This window comes from Grus americana, chromosome 1, assembly GCF_028858705.1.
Source record: "Grus americana isolate bGruAme1 chromosome 1, bGruAme1.mat, whole genome shotgun sequence".
In the NCBI taxonomy this organism is placed as follows: Eukaryota; Metazoa; Chordata; class Aves; order Gruiformes; family Gruidae; genus Grus; species Grus americana.
Window position 1 is genome coordinate 103200950 of NC_072852.1, and position 21272 is coordinate 103222221.

The following is a 21272-nucleotide window of genomic DNA, read 5'->3' on the forward strand; positions in this document are numbered from 1 at the left end:
GAATAGAAGCAAAAATGATGCAAAAGTTGGATTCCCCTTCCCTCTAGATGTCTTATCAGAATGAGGAATGTTTTCTGGTGTTTATTTTTAACCTTGGTCCTACAATGTCAGTCTGACTTTAACAGTTACAGCTCTTATCTGAGAGTGCTGGAGAAGACACTTTTCTTCTGCTCTGCAAATACATTCAAAAAAGCCACAAAAGGGAGGAGGCTGTCCGAAAGACTACCTGAGCCTTTCCTTGTTCCTCAGTCTACATTAGTACCTCATTGATGAACAGTCCAGGTTTGTTCTTGATCATGTTTAAACTGAAGCCAAATCCACTAGGCCCTTTCACCATCTTGCAGATTTTTGGCTTGTGATTCACTTTCTGCTCGGTGTGCAACTCCACTCTTTCCTCCATTTTAGCTGGTGTTGGATCTTGTGCTTTGTTGTAGTATGAGGAGGGGGAAATTTGAGCCTGAAAAAAGTGTCAAAAGTTTAAGATAAAAACTTGTGTTGTGAAATCTCTGTTAGGCTTTCATGCTCAATGTGTTTTGTTTGAAACCTTTTTAATGACTCAGACTTGAGCTGCAATGAAGTGCTCTTTGCTATTAATTTCTGGCTGAGTGGAAAACTGCAGTGTTGATCTGTGTGAGAAGGGAGTTTTGTTACTCGTTTTGTTCATAGAAAGTTACACAGCTGTGTAACTTTGAATTTGCTGTCTTAAACTTACAACCTTTCCTGTGGTGTGTTTAAATTTAGAATTGTTCCAACAGTGCCTATAAAAATCTGAAGAGGCCAAAAATTTGGATGTTTAGTGACTTGCTGTATAAATGCAAGGAGAGCTGCTGAAATATGGATGTATCTTAGACATTTCCTGCAAGCTGAAGTGTCTGTCAGAGCAGATTGGCTGTTTCATTGCTGCATATGTCTCTTCAAAATGATAAATTACCAATTCTTAGCAGTAGTTTGCATTTTCTTACCAGTTTATACATGGCATCAGTCTCCTTATCCACTACCAACAGTGTGATTTTTGCCTCGGACTGCTTAATTTCTCCCACTACACTTTCATGATCCAGACCATCCACTAGCTCGCCATTGACAGCTACTAAGATATCATTGTCTTTGAGACCCGCCTTGGATGCTGGGCTTCCAGAATCAACATCCTTGATTACATGATCTAAGATCAGAAGGGAAAAAAGATTGATGTAAAGGCATATGCTTGTTTAAAGACATTAAAATGCATGGCAAAGGCGAATTGTCAGAATTGTACTTCAGGTTTAGACCATTTCCCTGATGCAGCCCTGTTTGCAACACGTCTGTCGAGGACTTCTAGATGAGCAGTAAGAAGCCAAAGAGAATGAGGTCTGTAAACCCTGTATAGGAAGAAATTGTATAGCGAATGTCGTGGTCTGTGTGTTAACTTGGTTCTTACCACCAGTATTTTGTTCCATCTGTAGATAAAAGCCATAACCATTTTTTCCTTTCTGGATCTCAATAAGTCGTGGTTTGAGGGGAAGCAATCTTAGGTTGGCGCTCTCTTTGCTCAGTACCATCTTCTGGCTTGTGTAATAATGATCCGTTTCTTCATTTGAAAGTAGAAACATAACATGATTTCCAGACTTCTTTACCTGTGATAGTACATGTACAGTCTCAGATGTCAACCCTTCAACAACATGTGGGAATTGTAGATACTTCAGTAACTGGTGTACTGATACATAGTGGTGTGTGGGTGCTGTTGATGAATAAGCCATAAGGCATAGGCTATACTACTATAATTTTTTTTTTTCCTTTTTCTCCAGTCAGAAATTTGGACTGTGACAAGATCTCAGGCGTGTAAGATCCAGCATATATATGAGGAAATCTTCTGGTTTTCATACTGTTTCCTGACCTTCAGGGAATTAGCTGTAGAGGGCCATGAGGGTGGCATACAGTGCCAGTAGAATCCCAGTGAGCCTCAGTTAGTAGCACTTGGCTTATCTACATGTGGAACTCTACAATATAGACATATCCTGCCATCTGTACCACTATTTTAGATTACAGTGACAAGAGTGAAGTTTCTGTCACTCTTGGTCCTCTTCCATCTCCCTGTATTACTGATGCTGAGGTTTTTTTGGTCTGTTCAATCTCTCCAAGTCCATCCTTCTCTTACTCCTTTTTTCAGTCTAATGGGTGCCCTCTTTACTCATCTTAACTAACATCACTCTGTTGTTGATGTTATAGCAGCTCAACAAAACACAGGTGTTGCACAGTTGCATAGTTAGTAGTGTGCACTGAATTGTGATGCTGCAGTGCTGGAAGATGTACTGCTTGTCTCATGGCTCTCCGGAATCTCTTCAGATCCAGCTGCAGTTTAGCAGTGCCAATAGTGGAAAGCTGGAAGCCTCATTGGCAATATTATTTGCAGCAGAGGCCAGGTAGTAATATTACTTGCACAGTAGTTTTCATTAGTTTTGGACTTCTTTAAAAGGAGAAAGGAACTACTGTCTAAAATAATTTTCCCTGTTCCATGCTATCTGTATCATCAGAGTTCCCCCTCTTCCTGCCCTGAAAGCCACATTTGATGACTTGCCCTCTTACCATTAGGAGTATTTCCAGGACTTCTAGGAACAGAGCATGATTTATTTAGTAGGGTTCCTGGCAGCAGTATATTTCTGTTATTTTAAATTCTTTGGCCTGTCTTGATGGCAGTATTCATTCAGAATCAGTTCAAGAGGCTGCTTGACAGCAGAGCCAAAGCAGAGGGGTACTCTGCCATGTTGATACACGAACAGTAGCTTCCGAGATTTACTGTGAAACATTCAAATCGGCCAGATCTGTCTCCTCAGTAACCCTGACAGGTTGTTGTGAAAGTGGGCCAGAACGGAAGATGAATCGGTATACAAACAAGTACCTTTTCCACCACTTCCTCATGTGTGTCATTTTCCACATTTTTTCCATTGATTTCAATCAGGCGATCGTTATTTTGGACACCAGCCTTTGCAGCTGCTCCTTGTGATGAAAGCTCTACTATGAACAACCCCTTCTGTCCTAAAATAAATGAAAACTCATTACATGGGGTAAGTCACTGAAATATGCCTGAATTTAATGGTTAAGGAAACTCAGCACTGATGTCCTTAGAGGCTCTTGGTCTCTGCTTACATGCAGATTACAGCGGCACTGCAAACCTTCCACATAGACACACATCTGTCTCTTATTCTGCCCTGGAAAAATAATTTCTGTGGAGGAGAGAGGCACTTGTTTGAGCTGCAGATAGCGAACAATCTTTTATTTCTCTACTAAGAGTGCCAAAGGGGCTGATAAAGATAGCTGAAAGGGATTCCATTTACAGCCACCCCCCTCCCCCCAATTTGACTTGAGGAGCTGCTTTTATTGTTTTATACATTTCATAATTTCCTGTGTTTGGAAGGCTTCCATGTTTGGTCTTTGAGTTGTATTGCATTCCAAAACACCCTCTTCAGAGGTGATACTTTCCAGAAGACTTCCCTATTCTTTTGACTGGCCTTGGAAGAAAGGCATATATGGAAGAGGTTCAAAATCCCTTGCTTTCTAAATGAAATATCTTACAAATCAGGAAAAAGTGTTTATTACAGCTATCTAGAACCTTGAGGTGATTCGGAGGAATAGAACAGGACTTAATGTATCAACTTGAGTATATATCTGATATTTGAGCAGGGACTGCAAATTTGCTTTTGTAAGTGGGCTTAAATAACAAGCAGAAAATAGCTTATTCTTTTTATCTCTTTTTTTTTGTCTTTTCTCCACCCAATAAGAAATGTGGTCCTCTGAAAACCAGGTACTGCATATGCTGTACAGAAATGGACTAGAGATGGATCTGAACTCATCTTGCTACTTCTTGCTTTCTTTCTGTTCCAAGAGCAGTTTGTGTGCCCCCGTTGGCCCCCACGTGTTAATTGTGGCTACCTCTGTCACTGCTGTCATATATATATATATATATACACACACACACACACTTACATATCTGTACAGCCCCCATCTCTTCTCCCCAGGCTCTCACCTTCTGTGGTTTTCAGAGAGAAGCCATAGCCTTTCTCCTCCTTCACTAGGTAGCAGAGCCGGGGTTGTGGAACTGCAGTGATTGCTCCATTGGCCATGGGCGGTGGGGACTGCTGCTCCTGCTGCTGTCCTCTTGACACCTTTTGGCCCAGCTCTTCCAAGTTCACACCCTCCTCTTCTGCCTTTTGATATGATGCATCATCCAGAACAAGAAGTACAACAGAATTCCCGCTGTTTTTGACAATCTCCACCACCTGTAGTGGACAAGGTGAAATGGCAAGCAGGTGCTAAAGTGGTCAACCTAAAAGCTCCCCCCCAGGAAGGGTTGTACTGGCTACTGTTTTTGTTGTCTCATCCCTCTGCTTATGCACTATGGAGGCACCTCAAAGGCGTTTCATGCCCATGTTGGGTAGTGAATGATGCCAAAAGATACTCAGAGCAGTTGACTCAGCTCTTGGATTTCCTAGCTTAAGACGCCAAAAAACTGGAAGAGAAAGCTTCACATAGTGGGTCTGGGTAATGGGGGAGTGGTGTGGATCCCAGACTAAACAGAGATGTACCTGTGCATGTTCCTCCTTGTCTACAAATACACCGTTAACCCTGAGGACTCTGTCTCCATCCTTCAAGCCAGCCTTTTCAGCTGGACTGTTCTTTTCCACGTTCCGGATGACATGTCCTGCTGTGTCTTTTTCAATACGTAGGTAGAATCCATAGCTATTTGGGGGCTTTTTGGTCACTTGACATTCTCGGGGCTGGAGAGCAGAAGTCATCTCTACCAAACAGGATGGAAAAGATCTGTGTGAGTAAAAATGGTAAGCTTACCTAGGTATGTTCCCTCTAAATACATATTGAGACAGTTTGCTTCAGAATTCTTAGTGTTTTGTTTCCCAGGAAATCCAGCTGTACAAAGTTGAAGCTAGTTAACAAGCGTAGGAAGAAAAAAACAATCCTTTTTCCCTCTCTCCCCTCACTTTTCTTGTCTCCCTATCTCAAATAAAGTTAAGCAAGATGCAGAAGTGGAAGTCATCTGCCTGTGATAGCATAGTGAAAATTGAGATGAGGATTTAATACCAGAATTAAGTCTTACAGAGGGGAAAAAAATGGCAGCACAAAAATACTGGAACACTATGGGAAAGTTATGTGATAAAATGGGATTTCACAGAATTGCAGAATGGTCAAGGTTGGAAGGGACCTCTGGAGATCATGTGGTCCAACCTCCCAGCTCAAGCAGGGCCACCTAGAGCCAGTTCCCCAGGAGCAGGTGCTGTCTCTACTGACAGAAGTCTGTCAAAAGGCAAAGTGGTGTTGCAGAGATTAGCCATTAATCTCAGCCTAATAAATTAAAATTAATCTGCTTGCATGTAAAGATTTCTTTGCAAGTCCGTGTTTTTTCTTCTTTCTAATGTACATGGGAACTGGCCTTTTTTTCTCCCCTCCCCCCCCTTTTCTTTTTTAAGAAGCAGCTGGCAATCAAATCCTTCCATGATAGCAGCCTACTCTGAACCACCTCTATGGCTACCCATGCTACAGACAGTTTGCTATTAAAGCAGAAGGTGCCTCGTTGAGGTTAGTTGGGCAACGTATAGAACAGCATGGGTGTGTGTGGGGGGGTTTGGCACAGATGTCACTGAAGCTGGAGAATTTCAGCAAGCAGGGATAGGAAGTTTGTGGATCGTGATTGACTTGTTCCCCTTGGTCTAGTACTTCGTGCTTTTTTTTTTTTTTTTTGAGTTCTGTGTGTAGTTGCACTGGGACTAACTCCATATAGAGATGGGCTGCCCTATTATTTGGATGTTGTCGGGGACCACATCAGACTGTTGATCGCAACTACAGCTCAGAGCAGTTTGTCTTGACAAACACTGGGAATCTGCTAATTCCTGAAGTTAACATGCAAAACCAGCGGTACACAAAGCTGAAGAAACAGTAGGCTTTTATGGGAAAGATTATTTCTTCATATTCAGAAACAGAGGGAAGGTTACAGTGCACTGCATACTGCTCCTTTTAATACATGAAAGCTTTACATGCAAAATTATTTAGATCATAAAAAGGAGTTTTCTAGGGGAGTTTTTCTAGCAAAAAAGGAATTTCTTACCTGTATGTCTGTGTGGAGCAGCCTTCACAGGAATTCTCTTTTGCTGTCCCTCCTGTGTCCGTACCTACAAGTAAAGCTGGACTTTGATTGGGCAAAGGTTGATTTAAAAGATGATTTATTTAACCAAGTTTCACTGAATATGTTCAACACCTTGATAAGATGCCTTGTCCTTGCCTGCAGAAGTGCTAATCATGTGCATTTCTCAGCAGTTTTGAATTTTGTTCTACTGATAATTATACTCAAAAACTCAGTCAAGGAGGTCATCTGAGGCAAGCCTGATCTTTGCTCTGGGCAAGAGCCTTCTCCAGCTATAAAAAATGTCTTAAAGGGAGCAGGTTTGGATTGTGGTGGATTGACCTGGGCCAGCAATGTTTGACTGCAAATGAAGAGGTTACCGGTTCAAATCTGTGCATCCCATGTTGGGCACCAAAAAAAAAAAAAAAAAAGGACTATAGTGGGTTAACCTTGGCCAGCAGGTGGATACCCACTGAGCCACTCTCACTGCCCTCCTCTATAGGACAGGGGGTCAAATAGGATGAAAAAGCTCGAGCATTTCAAGATAAGGACAGTAACTGGGAGAGATACAATGAAAAGATGGGCTTGTGACTGAGGGGTGGCCCTGACCGTTGAGGCCATCACACACGTGAAACATGCACTGCAATCAAGCAATCAAGCAACCCATGTGAGTAAAGTCTCCCTGGAATAGAGAGAGGGAGGTGGCTGGGATATCAGTATGGTCAGGCCTGGAAAATTGCTTATGCTGGACCACTGCTGTGAACCTGCCTGTGTGCTTACCATGGTGGAAGCACCTACTGGGTGATTGGAGACATATGCTGTAAACCATGCCATTGCTTGAAATGCCATCCCGAGACTTGAAAGGCAAGTTCTGTGTCATTGTATCCCAGAAAGAATCGAGTCAGCCACTGCAACTCATTTCTGAAATAACCTCATTTACTGCTGGGCCAAGAAACACGAACACGGCATTGATTTGGTGCATCACATTCCCTGTCACCCACAAGCCTCTGAAAAGATTGAAGGATACAATGGACTGTTAAAGACTATGCTGAGAGTATTGAGCTTTGGGGAATGGAAGCAGTAGGATGTAAATTTAGCAGAAGCCACTTGGCTGGTTAACACTGGATGATGTGCTAACTGCCCTGGTTCTGCCCAACAAAGCCCCTACATACTGTGGGAGGAGATGAGGTTCCCATAGTACAGGTAGGTAAGTGGCTCTGAAAGGCACTGTAGGTTGCTCTCCCTTGGGAAAAGGAAAGCTGATTTGCGGGATTGTCTTTGCTCAAGGACCCCAGTGCACTTGTGGGGTAGTGCAGAAGGAAGTAGGAATCTGGTGTGTACCTCAAGGAGATTTATCCTTGGGGGAAAATAGTCCATGATTTGACTTGCGTGATATAGGAAACGATAACAGCAGAAAACACCCAAACCAACAAAGAATGAGCCTCACAAGGAACCATGTGAGTGCAGCACTGACCCAGCCCAAGTGGTCTTGGTGCCCAACAATCCAACACACTGCTTCTCCTGTCCTGAGTGATCTCCTTGGTAGATGGGACCAAAGTCATCGACTGTTGTTACGGACATTTGGGGAGGGGGAGCATGGAATGGGGGGGATAATATCTGTGTGTACCTCAAGGGACATGCTGTTAATGAGGATGTATAAACCTGACTCTTGGATATAAAGATGATGTAAGTATGTAGTGTGATTTGTCGGCGTTGGTAAGAGGGAATTTCAGGAATGAGAAACAGGTAGAATGACAAGGTTTGAGTAGCGTATAGAGATTAAACAATATATGAATGAGACAGAGGATACTTAGTTGTATCAGATAATGTGGGACCTGAGCATGATGTGAATGGTATGGAATAAGGGGCTGCGATTGTGCTAGGTCTGGCTGGGATGGAGTTAACTTTCTTCATGGCAGCCTGCAGGGTGCTGTGCTCTGCATTTGTGGCTAAGGCGATGTTGGTAACACACCGGTGTTTCAGCTGTTAGTGAACTGTGGTGGCAAAGCTTCAAGGCTTTCCCTCCCCCATGCTCTCCTAAGCGAGAAGGCTTGGGGTGAGCAGGGGCCTATCTTCTCCACCGGCCATAAGCATCTGCAGGATATGCTTATAGAGATGGGCTGAACTGATGGTGCTTCTAATGTGGGGGGCAGCCTCCAAATTTGAGATCTTGGTATATCAAGATACTTAATGAACTGACTGTGTGAAGTTCTTGTTACAAAGTCTCATTCAATTTTAGAAAGCTTTAAAATGACTGATTTCCCTCACTAACTTGCTGTGGAATTGGATTATTAGAAATAATACCTGCATTTTCCTTGATTGTCTGCTCCAACTGTTTATTTCTATTACCTTTCCTTTGAATTAAGGATAACCTAAATGCGCTGCAAAAGAACAGTCATCGATGTTGTAAAAGCCTTACTGTAATCCGCTTACTCTAAGTGGATTTGCAAGCCTGGTGTGACTAGGAGTTGTTCCTCTTTGTATAACGTACAATCTAAAAACCTAAGTGAGCCCCAGTGTTGTAAGCACCAGAGAAGTCAAACCTTGCCTAAGATGGCTTGCAATCTTTCAGACAAGTAAGACAGAGACTGAATAAGGAGGGACATAGAGGAGGGTAATCATAGTGGCTCGGTTTTGCAGCTAAGCACAGTGCAGATGGGAACACATACAAGGATCTCAGGTAAGCATACGATGAAACAACACAACATTTGAAGCAAGACGTATTTTTTTTTAATTGTAGTACCACTGTGATAGTCACTTGAGGTCATTTTGGGTCCAGACAAGATTTTTCAAGAATAAGGTGCTACACAAATTTAAAATGTTAGTGAAACATAGCAACATTCTGTGTTTCTAGAAGGGAAAATATGGTCATGTTCCAAATGGGAAGGAGGTGGAGGCTGTGCAGCAGTTTCAAAAGGCTTTGAAAAGGAAGTTGAGGGAAAAAGGCCTAGCAGTGAACAGAATACTTAAGCTTCTGGCGTGGTGAATTATGAAGCGTTAGTAAATATGAATGGCAAGGGGAAGGCTCTTTGAGTTGAGGCTGGTGGTTAGCCCTAGGGCCATGACAGGAGCTTGAATGGGATGCTGATGATGAGATGCAAGGTGATCTTTGCATTTGTGGGGCTGAGGTGTAAATTGTATGGAAGGTGTGCTAATGCATCCAACGCTGACAAGCCCTGGAGGTGAAGAATTCAAAGATTCTCCTATCCTTCCAACGGTAGAATGAAAATTATATAAGAATGGATCAGGCAGCTTGCAATATCTCCTCTTCTGGTTCTTGAGCCTTTTGGAAGAGTGTTCTCAAGCATATTCATACAGCCACAAAAATGAGGAACCTAACTAAAAAAATAAATTAAAAAAAATACCTTTTAACACTTTATGAAAAGTGATAAAACCTGTGAAAACCTCTGAGTTCACAGCATTCTTATATTGCAGGAATTTGCCATAGTGACTTAGGTGGTGTGGTTCTGTTAGCACAGGGACTAGACTTGGGGGTCTGCTTTCTCCAGGGCATGTCCCTTTTCATCTATAGCAGGTTACAGTAATATAAGAACCTTTGTTCCTATCCTCATTGCGTTCTCGGTTAACATTTACAAAATATTTTCAGTCATTCTTTCTGCCAAAGCTTTTCTGATCTTCAGTTAGAAGAAATTCTGTGATACTTACCTGTGTTACCAAAAATTATCAGAAATAAGCATTTTCTAGTAGTTGTAAGTGATCACATGGTTTCCTCAGCATGCTGGTAAATGGAGAGAAGCACCTGTGTTCTTAACTGTGGTGTTTGCTAGGATCTCTGGCTTTAGTAAATTCACAGGTTTTGGAAAGTACTAGCCTCCTGCCCCCAAAGCAAAAACTTCTCACTTTCTAGTGCTCCCAGCAGGCCATCTGGAATAATGGCACTGACTGTAGAGGTGTTTTGGTATTGTCCATCTGAGGCACCTTATTTTGATCCTCTGGAAGGCTTTCAAAGAAGTTGACTTGAGCACATAGCAGTAACAGAAAGTGCCTCACCATCCTTGTCCACACATTCTTCATAACAACCTGAAGAGCTGCCTAACTTCAAGGAAGGGTGAATGTGTCCTCTGCTGGCAAATGGGCAATGGTGACAGTAAAGGTGATGGGATTTTTCCTACCTAGCATTTGAAATAAGATGATAGCTGTGCTGCACACGTTCTTGTCACCTGAAACTTGGGGTACACGTGGCTTATTCCAGCATCTCATAGTGCTGGCAGAGTGCTGCAGAGTGGGAAGAGCCAAACCTGGTGCAGTTGGTATTGTGCCAGGGCATAGTTTCAGTAAGTGCTATTTATAAAAGTGTGCTGGTTTTGGCTGGGATAGAGTTAATTTTTTTTTCACAGTGGCTAGCATGGGGCTACGGTTTGGATTTGTGCTGGCACCAGTGCTGCTAACACAGGGATGGTTTGGTTCCTGCTGAGCAGCGCTCACACAGAGCCGAGGCCTTTGCTGCTCCTCACACCACCCCACCAGCCAGCGGGCTGGGGGTGCACGAGGGGTTGGGAGGGGACACAGCCGGGACAGCTGACCCCAACTGACCAAAGGGATATCCCGTACCGTATGACGTCATGCTCAGCACATAAAGCTGGGGGAAGAAAAAGGAAGGTGGGTGGATGTTTGGAGTGATGGTGTTTGTCTTCCCAAGTCACCGTTACACGCGTGATGGAGCCCTGCTTTCCTGGGGATGGCTGAACCCCTGCCTGCCCATGGGAAGTGGGGAATGAATTCCTTGTCTTGCTTTACTTCCACGCATGGCTTTTGCTTTATCTATTAAACTGACTTTATCTCCACCCACGAGTTTTCTCACTTTCACTCTTCTGATTCTCTCCCCCATCCTGCCAAGGGGGGACTGAGCGAGCAGCTGCGTGGTGCTCAGCTGCCGGTTGGGGTTAAACCACAACAGTCATTTTTGGTGCCCACTGTAGGGCTCGAAGGGTTTGAGATAATGACAGGTTTGATTGGAATGTGCTAGATTGAATTTACAGCTATTAATTGGCAGGCTTCTATGCTTGCCACGGAGCTTGCTTGCCTTATTGTATAGTGGAGACTTGTGCTCGTTAATGGCTGCTCTTTGATTTCTCTGCTCGCTGTAGTGCTGTGCTGCTGATCATCCGCCTGTGCTGTGCCTGGGAATGTTCTGATAACAGCCATGGCGATTCGCCTGGGCTGGCAGGTGGCCAGGGTATCACATCACTGCTGTTTCTGTGCTGCTGGACTGGACAGGCTGGGACTCCAGTGTGAACTTGAGTCAAAGGGACTGTGACCCGTGGATGAGTCTGCGTGGGAGCTGGACACCCCAAAGTGTGAATAAGTTCACACCAGAGCAGGTACATCTCAAAGTGTCTGTGGTTGTGGTTATGTCTGTGCTGCAGCAGGTATACCTCTGAAGGCATTGTGGCCCAAGGATAAGTTCACGCTGGAGAAGGTACACCTCGAAACGTCTGTGGCTGTGTGGCCGTGGATGAGCCCACGATGGAGCAGGTTTACTTCTGAAGGGACTGTGGCTAGGGCCACACTGGAGCAGGTACATCTCTGAAGGCATTGTGGCCCATGGAGAAGGCCACGCTGGAACAAGTGCACCTCAAAGCGACTGTGGCTGTGGGCCAGTCTATGCTGCAGCAGGTGTACCCCTGGAGAGACTGTGGCTCATCCATAAGGATCCGCTTGGAGCAGGTACGCCCCTACGGGACTGCAGTCTGTGGATAAGTCCAAGCCAGAGCAGAGACAAGTTCCTTACTTTCAGTAAGTGCTATTTACCAAAATCTTGCTCTTTGCCAGGAAGTATGTGGCCCAGGTCACTTCCTGGCCCTGTTTTGGACACAGACATGAGAACAGTGTGTGCATGTTGGTGCCAGGATGATGGCCCTTATCGAACTTACTTAGTCACATCAGAAGAATTTATACAGATTTATGTCTGAGTTTAAAAAAAAAAAAAAAGAGGGGGGAAAAAAAGAGATGTAGTTAACCTCTGGATCATTTGAATTTTTTGTAAGTGGTTTTGCTTTGTTTTATTTTAAATTCTGACTCACCAAGGTTGTGTTAGGAGACGGTGAAGAAACTGCTTTTATGGCTGTCCCACTGGGTAAGAGGAGCAGAAAACAGAGCTGTTAATGAAAGATTGGTGAAGTAGATCTTTAATGTTTTTAATACAAACGTAAAGTTACAGAGGTCAGTTCACTAAAAGGTGCCTTTTGTTATTAACACAGTTGTACAAGGAGTCTAAACCTAAATTTGAATGAATATAATTCATATATTTGGTTCTGAAAATAAAGTTGTCCTCAAATGATACGTATCACTGTCAGCCTTGTTCTATTGACAAAAGGTTTATGTGGATATTTTGCCGTAAAAATATTCTCTCTCTTAAATATTTATGATGGTGACTGTACCAATCACAGCTGAACTTTCTTGCCCGGGAGTATGTACATCCTTTAAAAATCGACGTAACAAGGATTTCTAAATAGTGCTTGTTTACCTGTATTGCTTACTGTATACTTGCTGACCACAAGCTCCTTCGTCTCCTTGCAGTGCCATCCTTCTCCTGGATTCATAACAAACTAGTCAATGAAAATTCATTTTCAAATGCAGCACGTTGGGAGAATACAGGATTATTCGTGTCCTCTGCTGACTCCAGCTGGGAGAATTGTAAAGCTGTCCCCTACTCCCTGCAGAAAATGACGTCCCTGCAGCTGAGTTCTGGAAAGGTGATACGCCTGGTCTAAGCCGCCACAACCCAATGTATTAACAAGAGGCAACATCATTTTCAATTTATTTTAATATGCAAGGCTGTGAACTGCGATGGCTGAAGGCTGTGATTCGCCACCTCTGTCAGGTAGAGATACGCTCCCTGAAGAAGTTGCTGTTCCCATCCGAAGGGGCAGTGGCCTCTTCGGCTTGGTCTTTCCTTCCACAGCTAAGTCTGACAGGGATCGTGAATCAGAGCCTTGGACTGTTTTAAGGTCTCCTTCAGCAGAGTAATATGAAGGCATATTTTATTCTTCTTGTGTTTGAGCTATTCAAAATCAGTACAGCCCTTTCCCTTTGCCCCTTATGTTGCCAGTGACAGTTTTTCCAATCTAGTTTGGCAAGTATTATATAAAGCACCATGTGATTTGGTAATAGGAATATTTGGTTCACTGAAGTCCTCCTTAATCATGAGGCAAAGTCCATTTGAGCTACCAAATGAATATTCATCAGTCATCCTGCACATAGCCAAGTGGTAATTAATTCTTTCTCTTCTGGTGACCACGTGTGTTCCCGATATGGTACAGAGAGGGGAAAAAAAAAGGGGGGAGCAAACAGGAATGACATTGCAATCCTGCTGGTTTGCAGGCTTGCAGAGGAAGGGAAGAATACCCCTCCTTCTAGTGTTTTGTGCTTATGTCTTCCTAAAAAATGGGGGAGGGGGAAAAAAAAATTGCTGTCCCTGTGTTTGCAGCAAAGAAAGGTATTCTGTTATCCCCTGGACCTGTCAGTAAGGAATTATAGTGGCAGTCCCCTTCCCCCAGGCTCTGCTCTTTGTGCTTTAAATATTGAATTGTCTTCCCTAGTGACCTGTTTACTGGAGAATATAAACTAGAAACAATGCTTTCTTTTTTAGCTATTCAACAATTATTCCGTATTGATCATGAATTTGGGCTTTCAGATGCAGAATTTTTTTATGGAGTTAACGGTGAGGTGTGTTTGTGCAGCTTGTTTTGCTGTCATGTCAGGCTGAAATCAATGTTAAAAACTGGAAGTTTCTGTGGAAGCAAAAATTCAGAGGTCTTAAAAATAAGGAATTATGTGACCGAAGTAGACTTCTTGGTGGAGCCATGTGTTTGCTCATCGTAAATGGCTATATGCATGTATGTATATTCACATGCGTGCACAGCAATCAGGCTGTCTGCAGCAACTGAAGTTGGTTTGATTAACGCTGCTCTAATGGCAACGCCTTTGGAATGCTCACCTTACCTCTGGCACTCGTAACATGTGGGAAGACTTTTCTTTCTGGCTCCTTCTGTTGGGCATTTTCTGGACATGTATTTCTTCAGGTCTGCCTTTTAATTGCTGTATCATTCAGTAGTCTTTGGACATGCAAGATTCTGAGACAAAAAAATAATGTTATTAATCTACTAGTCTGTTTTTTTCTATTCAGCACATGGAGCTTTCTTCTTCCTAGGATATGTACCCTTACAAAACTGTTTTTATTCTGATCTCTGAAAGAACGGTGTAAGTTACTTAGATCTCAGTTGCATGTGCATTTCTTGCCCTATGGAGATGGATTTCTGAATTTGACAGTAGACTGCCTTCCTTTTTTCTTTTAAGCTTTTGAAATGTATAAGTAATAAGTGCTATGTCTACTTCACTATTTTCTTCAAGGAGCATGAGGAAGAGATGCTTATACAATCACTATAGAAAGCATATACTCTTCCTCCAAAAATACAGCTCTGCGATTCAGGAATTATCCAGGCCTAAGGCTTTGACAGCAGCAAGTGTGAATCCCTTTCTCTTCCCATCTTCCGTTCCTCTTCCTGCTGCCTGTGTCTTATCGCATCCCGTCCCCACCCCCCAAAGTCTGCAATCCATCCAGCAAATGTCCATAACTTCTGTATTAACCTCCATATTATTGAGTATTTAATTTCTCTTTGTCAGTAAAGATACTCTTCTGACATTTCATTACCCTAAGCTCAGGCTGAACTGATGTCTGGAGGGGTAAGGAGCATTAGCCTCAGCAAATATAAATGATGTTGCTTCATGGAATCCAGGAGAATTATTTTGACTCTTTTCTGTGTGCCAAGGACCTAACTTTTGCTTCAAATTTCTTACTGGGTGCATCTACTCTTGCTACAAGAAGGATTTAAACTGGAATAGCATTCATTTACCTCTCTTTCTGAGATCAGTGATCATAATGGAAAATCCAAATGTAGCCTTGAAGGCAAAGAGAAATACAAACTTCCTGTAGAAGTTTCCATCTTCTCCATCACTGTATATTTGCTTTTGTGTTGGGGGAACTATTGTGCTCTGCTCTGATGAGGCTTATATGATGCTCATAGAACTGCTAATAGAAACGTAGGGGTGGATAATGCCTGCTCTGTATTAGTTCTTGTCCCTTTGTGGCTTTGAAAGGCTTGTTATCCGTTATCACAAAAAGGAAACAGCTACTGCTATGCTTGGCACTGCAGAAATGCAGAATGCAGGCCTTTCCTGCCTAACTATTGAAAAGTGTTGTTATAAGCTTTGGGAAGAATATAAATCTAGACACTATTTGAACCCAAAATTACTTTAATATGAGAAAAAAAAAGAGTAAAAATGAATTACTTTAATATGGTGCAAAAGCCAATAGAGTTGGTTATGATCTTATATTTATTCATTTAAAATCCCCTTCAAACAAGCCATGGATCCTGCCGGAAGTCCATGCCTAAGTACTAAGGACAGAATAAATCTCCATAAAATGCATACAAGGAAATAAGTTGGTTTGGTTGTAAAAGTGGTTTTATTGACAGCAGAGCTTGTCTCCCTGATTTCAGCTGGAAGATGACACTCAAACTTTCTGTGAAATACCCGCCTATATCTTAGCTTATTGCCTGTCTTGAATATCATCCTGAGTGACGTGATTATATCTGGGCCTAAAAACTTAAGTCATCCTGAAATGCTGAACTGGGTTCAGAGCTGGAGCAAGCGGGACATGCCTTCTCAAGAAGTAAATACCAGAGATGGGGAAAAAAAAAAAGTAAAAATAAAAATCTGTTATCCACAGACATAGCTGAAGTTACATTAACCTGTTTCCTCGGGCAGGTCATCCAGAGGAGGAAGAATTTAAAGATTTATGTCACTGGGGAAGCCAGCATAAGCCTGAATGAAACTTGTGCGTGTGGCAGTAAGCTCCACAGTATTTGAGTCCATGTAGCCAATGGCAAGATCCCAAGAAGTTAAGCAGAAGTGGCTTATTCTACTCTTGTGCTTTCTGCTTCGCCTTTGGGGGGTGGGTGGGTTGTACTGTTATCTCTTGGTTTTCATTTGTTTGTGCACGAGAGATTCCTGACAGAGCCCTTTAATGATTTCCTAAACTTAAACCACAACTTGTCACTGAGTCAGATTCTCTTGTGTTAATGGTTGTTTTTTAAGCTGCTGCTATGTGATTTAACTGTCATACCATCTTTAAAGCCCACTGTGTCCTTTTGAAGAAGAGGATGATGGAATAAGGACCCTCTGTAATTGTGTTTAGTGACTGTAAGATGTAAGGAAAAGGTAGCTAATGGACACTTACATCAGGTAGGTATTCATATTAAGTAAGGAAATTGAAACTGAAGGATGTTGGCATTGTCTTAAATTCATAGAATCATAGAATGGTTTGGGTTGGAAGGGACCTTAAAGACTATCTAGTACCAATCCCCCTGCCACGGGCAGGGACACCCTCCACTAGACCACGTTGCCCAAAGCCCCATCCAGCCTGGCCTTGAACGCTTCCAGGGATGGGGCCTCCACAGCCTCTCTGGGCAACCTGTTCCAGTGCCTCATCAGCCTCACAGTAAAGAATTTCTTAATCTAAATCTACCCTCTTTCAGTTTAAAACCATCACCCCTCATCCTAGCACTACATGCCCTTGGAAAAAGTCCCTAGGGTTAACTTTGTGAGTGGTGATAATCTGGTATATGAGTTTGAGGTTTTGATCACTTGACTATATTAGTCTGTTGATTCACTGTAATACTGTGAAGTTACATATTTAATCAGCTTATCTAAGAGCAGAGCGCTGATATTCAAAGTTTGCTTACTTTTGTGTTATTTGATTGGCATTATTCATTTAAAAAAACCAAAACGAACCCAAAAAAGGCAGCGCATCTTTTCACTAATTGGTACCCAGACCTATTATCTTTGCAGTTACAGAATACGTATATCTTGAGGTACAAAATTTGTAAGCTCTTTGTGTTCTCTTCAAACTGAGTTCTAAATTGCTTCACAGCATGATTAATAAAAATAATGATCACTATGGAAAAAAAGCCTTATGTTTTAATTCAGTATAGAACTCTTGGGTTTTGATGTTTTGTTTGGTTTCTTTTTTTTAAATTTTTATTCTAAATATAAGAAAGTAAAAATGACAGCCCATTTATCATTTATAGAAGCCAATGTATAAGATGTATAACAATGAAGTGGTATTCTACAAAAGCAAACCCAGCAAACCAGGTCTTGAACTGAGGTAAAGTGGGAGAGTAAAATGGTGCCTTTTGGTCACCAAGTTGTACACCAATGCATCCAAAATGCAGTCCTGCCATACGATCAGGGCAAGGACAACTATCTAGTACAGATTACAAACAGGACTATTAGAAATCCGGAGCATCTGGTACACAGCCATGTCATACCTCTTCCTGGCACACTTGTGTCCAAAGCGGTGAAAGGGCAGTTCCAGACCATCTAGAGGATACATCCTTCTTCACAGATTGGATGAGGGCCAGGCTTTCCCACCATCTCATTTACAGAGCTGAAAGCTTGAGCTGTCAGGATTTATTCTAGGAAAACTTGGTAGGTCCTCTGAAATGTGTTTTTGGAGCCTCTGTTGCAAATACAGAATATGGTGTTATCGAGTTATAGATCAGTTGCTGTGATTTCAATATCAGTGCAGGATTTCAATAGTTAAAATCTATCACTGGTTTTATCTTTTGATTTTATATAAACACACACAAGAGCTGAAAGCATATCTCTTTTTTTTTTTTTTTTTCTTTCATAAGGAGGTAGGTTCCTAAAGCAGGAAATCCATAGGATACATGTGGACACCAGAGAATATATTGCCTGATCTTGTGATCTATGTTTTTCCTAGCCCTGACATACCCTTGCCTTGCAATCTTGTAATGAAAGTTTGTTAACTGTTGTATTGAATCTGATGGATTTACTAACGCTGAGACATGTGAGGAGATCTTGCTTCCCTTTAAACAAATGGGAACCTATTCAGATTTACTCAGCAAGTAGAACTTTGCTACTTGGTGTTGTTTGGGGTTTTTTTTAATGATTGAAATAGAGGAATTTTCTTCCTCTTTTAAGCCCTGTTTGAAGTAACGTGGTGGGTGTGCTAGGGGGTGTTCCATTGCACCCTCAGTATTTTCCTACGTTACTAAGCTCAGGTGCCTGTTGAGAATGTAGGCACAGGTACGTCACAGTGCTGGCTTTAAGCTGTCCTAGGTCTTTCTCAAATAAAAAGGCTGTTCACCGCCCTATTTCTGAGGAGAAACCTCAGAGACATATTCAGTCTTGTTTGCTCATGAATATGTATCCACAGGCTCCACCATGAAGGCTGAGTAGCTGGAATTACGGTTCACCAAGACACCTGATACTGAATGGACTTCAAAGAACACGTTGCTTGCTCCACAGGAGAAGTGATTGCTTTGGGATTGGCCTGAGATATAAGAGAAGGTGGAAGGAGAAGAGGGGGAAAAAAAAAATCTTGCTTTGCTCTCCGAATTGTGCGTGCTTTGTGAATGGCTGTTGTTTGTGTCTGAGCTCTCAAGGCGGCACCTTTCATGGATGCAGTGTCGTCTTAAGTTTGGAAGCGATGCTGGAAATTAATGGCTTTGCTGCACAGGGAGCATACATTTCCAATAAATGGGTCTGGGACACTGAACTACTTTCTGCTACAGCAAGGATTTTGATTGCTTTAATGAGCTGCAGAGGCTGTGAACTGGCAGCTCTGATAACCACCATGTTCTACACATCTGAAAAACTGTTAAACAAGCAACTGAACTCACGCCTCTTGTCTGCACTCTGGAAACAAAACCTCTTTGGAGTCTTTTAAGTGTCCAAAAATTACTAGGTGACCTAAGTGATGAAATGTTAGTTAAGCTGGCCATAGGTGGTAAAAGCCAATAAAATCTCCTGGTCCTGAGTAGATGACCCATAACTGAAGGCTTGACACCAGAAAGTGTATGGGGACTCCCTTAGAAAGCCAATGAAGAGTTGAAAGATAAGAATAAGTGAAGAATAGATATTGTAGTTAACAACAACACAGAAACCATTCAACTTCTTGCAAGTACAGCCTACCCAGGAATTTCTTTGCAGTATAGAAAAGTGCAGATAAATGCTTGGTTGTCATTTTCACCCCCACTATTTTGCTGTCCTGCCTTACCAACAAAAAGATCAGAGCATACCCAAAAGAACTGATTTAACTCACACAAGTACACAGCCTCCAAGGACTGGAAAATGTGGAACAACCATAAATCCTGCTATGGCTTTCTTCCATGTCTTGGTCTAAGGTGGTAAGTGAGAGGGGGGAAAAAACCAAACCCCAAGCAAACAAACCCAAACTTTTTGATTTTTGGTAACTTATTTAACCTCAGAATCTTTTGAGGCACCTACACATTTGGAAAATGGAGGCCAAAAAACCTGTTCTTGCTTTTCTCCTTCCCAGCGATGTGCCAAGCTCCGCTTGCTCGTCTGTCACTTAGGGACATTTCCAAAAGACAGCTTTGTTTTTCTAGGGAAAAGGAAAATCTATGTTCTGAGGTAAAGAAAGAAGCTCTCCTACCTCGTAACACTAGTCTGAAACAGGTGGATGTTGTGGTAAGCATTATTTTTTTTTTTTTCTTTAGAACTTCTCTATTTTTCCCGATGCCCACATCAAAACCGTCCTACTTAGAGTACAAATACAATAACAAGAATTGATTTTTTTTTTATCATTGAAAAAGAGATGCCAGTAGCCTGTTGTTCTGTACATTCATTTTAACATCCTGAGACAGTTTGCTGGGAGCCAGACTCTTGCTTGTGCTAGCTGAATAATTTGATGCAAGTGCCCTCTTGAGGAGGAGAAACAATTACAGAGGAATTTTGCTAGCTTTTAGGAATTTGTTGACAATTGTTCAATTCACTGTAGATTGCAGCAACAATTCTGTGATTGTGGTCTAAGTCCTAACTTTCAGCTGTTTTAGCTAGTGCCCTCTCAGCCTCAATAAGCCTGTTGCCTGCAACTTGAGTTTACAGATAGTACGTGTGTGTCAGTGTTCTGGTTTGTGATATCTGTTGTCTTGGGTTTTTTGGTGGTGATTTTTTTTTTTTTTTTTTTTGGTAAAGGAGATATGTACTTTCATGTCTCTGTCTTATTTAAATGCAGAGACTTAAATGTCATTTACAAGCTCATCACTTCAGGGGAAGGTCTGTGCACTTCTGACCGCTCTGTAAGTGCTAGGACAGGTTTGTGGTAGCAAGCTAGTGATACTAGCTCTCCTCTGTACCATGAGAAGAACTTGTGGATAACTGCTAATGACTTTTTTTTCTTCTCTTTCCTTTTTTTTTAGTGCAGAAGATGACTCTGATGGCAAGGTTGCTTGCTAGGGCTGGAGGCAGCAGCCCCGTTCTGGTGTTCCAAATGGCAGCTCTGGCAACGCTGTTATCAGGTAAGGAGGAGCCCTGGCAAGGAAAAGCGTGCTGTTGGCGGTCTTTTAATCCTGTTTAGGAGTTACTTGGTGTGGCTGAGAGAGGCTGCCTCTGAGAGGTTACGGGAAAAAAAAGACTACTTCTCGCAATAAGCTTCCAGCGGGGCATGCTCTGCATGATGTTTGTCAGCCTTTTGTTTTCTCCATGCTGAATTTTACCCAGGGAGCTAGGAGGTAAAATCTGAGTAGTATTTTGAGCCAAAGTATTTTTATATTATCTTTCCATGGAATAACTCAATATTTGCTGAAAGCAAAAACCTTCAAGTTGAAGAGAAAAAAAAACCTGACTCCCCCAAATATCCCTCTCCCCTGATGCTTTTACTTTCCATTTTGAAGAAAGGACACTCTTCTCATCTTCCATTTTTATGAAAACAGCAAAGCTTATAGAGAATATTCTGTTCACGTAATGCCTTTGCTGCAAGATCCACGATAGGAAACAGATTTTTCTTCCTCTTGCATGAAGGGAAAAAGTATTGTTTTTATTGTGGTACCTCTTATCCTGAATGCTCTGTGCACATCTGGAGCATAAGATAGCCCCTGCATTCACAGTGCGTGAAGAAATGGAGAGGTATGGTGAGTGAGGGCGAGTTGGCCTGGGACAAAGGTCAGTTAGTTCAGTTAATGTCTGCTCTCTTCCACCAACAGTATGCTGGAAATCATTTATGCATCTACCATGAAATACCTGGAAGGAGGAGAGACCCTGAATTTGAGTTGCCTCATCAGGCATCAACAGGATTGGCGGTCACAAATGGAGGCTCACT

At 42.3% G+C, this 21272-nt stretch overlaps 1 protein-coding gene across 2 annotated transcripts in view; it reads right to left on the bottom strand.

The window, feature by feature from the left end:
• The window catches only part of PDZK1 (PDZ domain containing 1), an 8241-nt gene extending 2074 nt beyond the window's left edge, over positions 1 to 6167 (bottom strand). Inside the window, exons 1-7 of one of the 2 annotated variants that reach the window (XM_054838703.1) lie at positions 6089 to 6167; positions 4557 to 4768; positions 3998 to 4250; positions 2873 to 3009; positions 1415 to 1610; positions 963 to 1159; positions 263 to 457 (exon numbers count right to left, since the gene is read on the bottom strand). In XM_054838703.1, the coding sequence (XP_054694678.1) occupies positions 263 to 457; positions 963 to 1159; positions 1415 to 1610; positions 2873 to 3009; positions 3998 to 4250; positions 4557 to 4766 (1188 nt within the window). In that variant the 5' untranslated portion in view covers positions 4767 to 4768; positions 6089 to 6167. Of the gene's footprint in view, positions 1 to 262; positions 458 to 962; positions 1160 to 1414; positions 1611 to 2872; positions 3010 to 3997; positions 4251 to 4556; positions 4792 to 6088 lie in introns of both variants that reach the window. The other variant, XM_054838713.1, reaches the window with a different exon arrangement.
• Positions 6168 to 21272: the final 15105 nt, after the last annotated feature.